We start from the raw sequence: 7,192 nt of genomic DNA on the forward strand, positions 1-7,192 counted from the left end.
TCAGAGAACAACCTGGCTCTGAACACCAAGAAAACCAAGGAGATCATTGTCGACTTCAGGAGGCACAGCACCAACTTAGCCCCCCTCTACATCAACGGCGAGTGCGTGGAGAGAGTCCACACTTTCCGGTTTCTTGGGATCCTCATCTCCGCTGACAGCGGTCATTAAGAAGTCTCAGCAGCGGCTACACTTCCTGAGGGTCCTCATGAAGCACAACCTGGACTCCATCCTGCTGCTGACCTTCTACCGCTCGTCCATTGAGAGCCTGCTGACGTACTGCATCACAGTATGGTACGGCAGCTGCACCATTGCAGACAGGGAGAGGCTTCAGAGGGTGGTAAAGGTGGCACAGAAGATCATCGACTGCCCCCTCCCCTCCCTGATGGACATTTACACCTCCCGCTGCCTCAGCAGAGCAAAGAGCATCACCAAGGACAGCTCCCACCCTGGCTTTGCTCTGTTTGACCTGTTGCCCTCAGGAAGGTGCTACAGGCACATCAGAACAAAGACTAACAGACTCAGAGACAGTTTTTTCCCGAAATCCATAACCACACTGAACTCCACAGTCTATTCCCCTGACCCTCCGGACTTCCTTCTATCCACTCACTGTGCAATATCTGTATATCTGCATACTGTGCAATATTCATTAATGTGCAATAACCCATACTTTCTTTAACTGTTCACCTTACCCCACCTTGTATTTTTTTTTTTAACTCTCTCTTCATATTTTTGTATAGCTTTTTCTTTTTGTGTATTTTCAACTTACACTAAACTTATTTAATCAAAATGCTGCAATTCTGCATTTCGCACAGTGTAGTTTAACGAACTCGTCCTAGGAGAATCGTCCGGTCATGCTAAAAATTACTCTGTTTGCTCTTAAGGCCTTAATGACTATAAGTTGTGAAAAGCTTTGGTCTGGGTCACACGGTCTGGCCGTGGGGCCGCCACAAAATTGACCCTTCGCCAACACAGGAAATGGATGTATTTGTGCCTGTATCTCCCACATACTTCATCCGATGTGGATCAAACTTTACAGTCAGGATGACCTTCAGACTCTCAACTGATTTATATGCTCCTATTATGATACACTCATAACGCCCCCTGCTGGGAATGGGCCATGTCTCTTCTGTTGCTATATAATGCTATGCTTTTATAGGGAGAAGAGCAAGAGAGAGTAGAGGACATAGGAGGACTCTGGTGCTTGGCAGTGGCAGCTGCGACTTCTGTGGGTTGCAAGGAGTGTGAGGGCCCGCCCATCACAGATTGCAGCTTTAATTGTTATTTTATTTTATTATCTCAGCTGATCACTATGTTTTAGCTGGTATCTTCAATCCCTCTCCGTAGTACTCCACTAAGGAACAATAGGAAGCCACTAATATTATTATCCCAAAGATTATATGTTCAGTGGGAGACTGTTCAATCAGATCATTAACACTATTCACATTAATCACACTATTCAGACTATTCACACTATTCACACTTTTCACACTATTTATACTATTTACACTATTCCTTCTTTCCAGCATGTCTCAAACACACTCACAACTATAACAAATACAAGCTGTCTCTAACACACTCACAATTACAACAAATACAAGCTGTCTCTAACACACTCACAATTACAACAAATACAAGCTGTCTCTAACACACTCACAATTACAACAAATACAGGCTGTCTCTAACACACTTACAATTACAACAAATACAGGCTGTCTCTAACACACTCACAACTGTAACAAATATAAGCTGTATACATACGCCTTTAAGTACAACAATTACACATAAACACAACACACACACACAACAGGGCAGTGCGCGAACAATACTCCATTACCCGTGCAGACCTCTCATCCTGTATTTTAAGATGTATCCGAAAAAGGTTTGTTTTCTCAAAACACTTTTACCTGTGCAGACCTCCCAACACTGAGAGCGGTATCCATAAAAGGTTTTTCTTTAAAACACTTTTACCCTTGCAGACCTCCCAACACTGAGAGCGGTAACCATAAAAGGTTTTTCTTTAAAACACTTTTACCCTTGCAGACCTCTCAACACTGAGAGCGGTATCCATAAAAGGTTTTTCTTTAAAACATCACAGGCGCTATAAATTATGGTTTTAGCCCACTCTAACAGCCCTCTCCCTCCAGGGCAGCCAGTGAGTATATTTATCACTCTTCTCTCTAGGTTAAGCAGCAAGAACCCTCTTTCTCTTTTCCTCCCTCCCTTTGAATACACTTCCTCAACATCAAAGGGTCTCTCACTCACTGATCAGGCTCTGCTTTGCTCTATGAAACTTTACACAGAATTTACTCTCTCTCTTGTACTGCTAACCAAATCATTCCTCCAGCAAACACTAAGCACGCAACTGGCCAACCTACGAGAGCAGCGTTAAGCAAAAATTCCTCCATTAACACTCATTCACTCATTCCCATTTTTCCGCACCATGGTGGCTTATCAGACAATTGACTCACACTTGAGGGCCAGTTGATGGCTGAGTCCAACTCTGCCCAAGTGACCACACCTTACTCTTCCACACCTCTACTCTCTTCTAAGTCTTTTCTTCAAAAAGTTTCTAAGTGTTCAAATCTTCTTCTGAGGAAAAACACAAATACAGGAGTCCAAAGAAGTTGAGTCCAGAGAGCTTTATTCCTCAACACAGAGTTCAAAAACCCGAGCTGTCTTGCATGAACAACAGCTGAATTTTACCAACTGTACATAATTTTTTTATATTGTAGGCTGTGCCCAGGTTCAAGGACCTGTTTGGGCGTAACTGGGCATGTCCCTTTCTTGTTTTTATGTTGTCTGGTTGGTGTGATTTCACTCTCTCACTGTTCAACAGTGAGAGAGTTTCTCTAACAGGAGGAGAATCTCTCTGCTACACTCTACACAGAGACACTGAGGAACCAAACCACCAGAGCTCAAACCCAAACCCAGGATACAGAGGTTCAGTGAATGTGGTGTTGAAGGTGTAGAGGTGGATCAGTGAGTCAGAGGAGACTCTGTAGAAGGACAGAGAGCCAGCAGGACAGTCCACATACACTGCTACTCTGTGAGAGACAGAGGAAGATGATGAAGAGGAGGAGGAGGAGACAGACGTCTTTCTGTTATTGTGCCAAACAGAGTAACCAAGGTCAGAGCAGCTCAGACTCCAGGACTGATTCTCTCCAAACAAACAGTTTTCTCTGCCTCCTTTCCTTCTGATTCCTCTGTAACTCACTGATATATCAACCATTCCTCTCCACTCGACTTCCCAGTAACAGCGACCAGTCAGCCCATTACTACACAGCAGCTGAGAACACTGGTCAAATCTGTCTGGATGATCAGGATATGACTGATCCTCCTCCACACGTGTCACCTTCCTGTTGTTGTCAGACAGTTTGATCTCTCTGTTTACTGTGTTTGTGTCGATGGTGAGTTCACAGAAATCTGATGGAGAGAAGAAGACACAACATAGCTGCAGTTATTGATCTATCACCTGATCATTGATTGATACTTTGAAGATGTTTGAATTTGAGCTGCTTTGTTTTCAGGAATCAAATGAAAACCACACTTACACTTCCTCAGACCTGGTCTCAACCATCGGACTCCACCAGGCTCCACCCTGAAAGGAGGAGGGGGGTCAGACCAGCACGTTCTCTTTCAGCATGCAAACATGGACATTACATGGCTCTCATACACAGATACTTTGATTATTATCTTGGAATTATACGGAGCAGGGAGGTGACATGGAGGAAAGATTTCATCATTTGTCTTCTCCATTTGATATCACTTTTGGTGTCAGACACAACAAAAGGTCTCAGAATGACAAGATCAGGATCTCGGAGAGGTTCAGCTGATTATTGATCATGGACATTTTAGAAGACAGAGACATGATTAGAGACCTGATTTCATTTCCTCCTTGGTCTGAGACACTGGCAGATGAATGTCTCTGAGCAGTGTAGATGCTCTTATTATTGTTGGGATGTTATTATTAGTGTGTCAGCATTGAACAGGTATCTAAAGTCTTTGGGGTTGTTGTGGTGAAAGCACTCTGAGTGCTCAAAGTGGCTCTGTTGGTTCAGGAGCAGTTCAACCAGCTGCAGCTCAAATGTTTCCTCGCTAGCTTTGTGCTGATGCAGCATGAAATCCAGTCTGAGAAAGTCCTGCTCAGGTCACAGAAAACAGCTGATTGTCACATATTTTCTCTTAAATATGACACAGTGAGTCACGATGAGATACTTAAGTCAGAATTAGAGAAAACCCCTCTTTGTGTTGTTGTTGAATTCAAAGCACTTGTGTAGAGATCTGTCATCAGCTGTGACACACTAAATGTTTCCAGCTCTTCCTCCTCTATCACACACTGTTTGTGGCTGCAGCAGGCCTCTCCATACCTGAGGGTGTCCAGTGTCCAGTGTGGATACTTCAGTCCAGCAGACAGCAGCTTCACTCCTGAGTCTCCTGGATGATTGTAGCTCAGGTCCAGCTCTCTCAGATGGGAGGGGTTGGAGCTCAGAGCTGAGGCCAGAGAAGCACAGCCTTCCTCTGTGATCAGACATCCTGACAGCCTGCAGACACACACAACATCACACAGGAACCCTCTGTCAAAACCTGCTGGTCTGTTTAGTTGTTCTTTTTTGTTAATTGTTTTTGGTTCTGGTCCATTTTGGTCCAGGTTCGATGTATTTAAGGCAAATTCCTTAAACATCATCTGTAGGATTAAAAAAAATCAACAACTGAAGCAAAAAATGATGAATGATTGTCTGAGTCTAGAAAGTTCTGCTGAACTTTAGTAAAATTTACTTTGAATAATCCTACACAAGTTGGCTGTTTATCCACTGATGTAAATCAGATATGGGAAAATCATCAGCTAAACAGCTTGATGGATCCTGACCTGAGAGTCTCCAGGGTACAGTGTGGACTCTTCAGTCCAGCAGACAAAAGGCTCATTCCTGAATCCTGCAGGTCATTGTTACTCAGGTCCAGGTGTCTCAGACTAGAGGACTGGGAGCTGAGAACTGAGGACAGAGCTTCACAGCTTCTCTCTGAGAGGTTACAGCTGCTCAGTCTGAAGAGGAAACAAGACAAAGTCAAATAACATTTGTGTTGAAAGGACAATCAAAGGAACCAAACTCTCAGTTTCTACATTGATGATCATCTTTCATTGGCTCTGATTCAAATCCTTTCTGTTTTATTCTCAACAAGTTGGAGACATGACAGTTAAATATGACACAATCACCAATAAACAGACATGTACAGTCAAGGTCATAAGTATTTGGACAGTTAGACATGTTTTGTTCTTCAGGTTCTCAGCACATTCCCTTTAAAATATAATAATGGATACTACAGTCAATGACTGCAAAGGATTTTACACTAAATATTAAATCTGATGAGTTTGTTTCACTTCATGTGTATTTGTCCAGTTACTTTTGAACCACTAAAAGGGATGAATCTCCCACACAGTTCTTTCTATACTGATGTCAACCTGCTCAAATTAAAGCTGAGACTTGGCTCTTTAATGTAGGATCCATTATTTTAATTCAGATTCAATGTGCTGAAGCTCAGAGTCTGAAGAACAATAACTGTCCAAATACTTCAGGTCTTGACTGTAACTGTGTTAATGTTGGTACCTGATTTGATTTAGTTTGAATCGTCCGATGAAATAGTTTATTAGTTGTAAGTACAGGGCAGCTGTGTCTCAGCAGGTAGAGAGGTTTGTCCATTAATCACAGCTCTCCTCCTGTCAACATCAAGTGTCCATAGGCTAAAAACCTCAACTTCAAACCAGCCCTGATGGACAGACTAGGACCTTGTATGGTAGCTGGCTGCCATCAGTGTGTGTGAATGTGTGAAGGAGAGGCAGCATGTAAAGAGTTGTGGGTCTCATTTAAACCACTTTATAACAAAGCATAGATGAGCTTGTGTATCTCAGCCAGAATTCATATATGTGAAGCTGGATAAAAACAAAATAGGCTGAAAAACCCAAAGATTTTATAAACTGTGAAAATCATTAAATATGGGCCAGCATTGCTGGACTCAAAAAAATCTGCAGTCATTTCAAACAAACTGGAACTTGATCTGACCTGAGAGTCTCCAGTCTACAGTGTGGACTCTTCAGTCCAGCAGACAGGAGCTTCACCCATGAATCCTGCAGGTCATTGTTACTCAGGTCCAGGTGTCTCAGACTAGAGGACTGGGAGCAGAGAACTGAGGACAGAGCTTCACAGCTTCTCTCTGAGAGGTTACAGCTGCTCAGTCTGAAGAGGAAACAATGAAGAAAAAGTCAAATAACATTTGTGTTGAAAGGACAATCAAAGGAACAAAACTCTCAGTTTACTCTGCAGCTCACACTAGTTATGCTGCTATAGACTTAGACTGCCAGGAGACTTCCAATCATGCACCGAGCTCTCTCTCTCTATCTGTACTCATTCATATCCCATTAATACATGTTACTAACTCAACTTATTCCCTTTCCTGTAGTTTTGTTCTTTCTCTCCTCTCTTCTCTTCTGCTGTCACTCTCTGCAGGTTCATTTGCCCTCGGAGCTGTAAAATGTGGATCTGCAACAGTCTTAGCAATTTCAAGAGTGCTGCATCCCTCTGAAAGACTTTTTACAATTTTTGACTTTTCAGAGTCAGTTACAGCTCTTTTTTGGCCCATTTTGCCTGAGGAAAAGAAGCTGCCTAATAATTGTGCACCGTAGTTCTTCTATTGTTGCTTGTATTGCTATTAGTGCTATTACTAAGCAGCCTATTGTCGTCTCATAACTTTTAATCTTGCTGTCTTCATGAAACCTGCATTGTCCTATGTTCTTTCCTCCCCTCTCATCCTTTCTCTCTCTCTCTCTCTCGACCCAACCTGTTCCATTAATCCCAATGACATGTTCCAATCTTTGTAATAGAATATTGTGATCAATAGTGTCAAATGTAGCACTGAGATCAAGTAGATCTTACAATAAATATTAAATCTGATGAGTTTGTTTCATGTGTATTTGTCCAGTTACTTTTGAACCACTAAAAGGGCTGAATCTCCCACACAGTTCTTTCTATACTGATGTCAACCTGCTCAAATTAAAGCTGAGACTTGGCTCTTTAATGTAGGATCCATTATTTTAATTCAGATTCAATGTGATGAAGCTCAGAGCTCAGAGATGATGATAAGGAATTAAAGAAGAGAGGAATTTATTTTCCCTCCTGCTGAATAAAATAGCAGAGTCTTT

At 42.3% G+C, this 7,192-nt stretch overlaps 1 protein-coding gene across 1 annotated transcript; it reads right to left on the minus strand.

Annotated features, from left to right (window-relative positions):
* Positions 1–1,307: 1,307 nt before the first annotated feature.
* Positions 1,308–6,214, minus strand: LOC121189289 (stonustoxin subunit alpha-like; the record flags this gene model as incomplete). The annotated part of the gene is made up of 5 exons (XM_041049242.1): positions 1,308–1,351; positions 2,884–3,406; positions 3,661–3,664; positions 4,368–4,541; positions 6,057–6,214. Coding segments are annotated over 5 exons (903 nt in total), but the record flags the coding sequence as incomplete, so codon positions are not given.
* Between the last annotated feature and the right edge of the window lie 978 nt (positions 6,215–7,192).

Source organism: Toxotes jaculatrix, chromosome 11 (assembly GCF_017976425.1).
Source record: "Toxotes jaculatrix isolate fToxJac2 chromosome 11, fToxJac2.pri, whole genome shotgun sequence".
NCBI classification, from domain to species: domain Eukaryota; kingdom Metazoa; phylum Chordata; class Actinopteri; family Toxotidae; genus Toxotes; species Toxotes jaculatrix.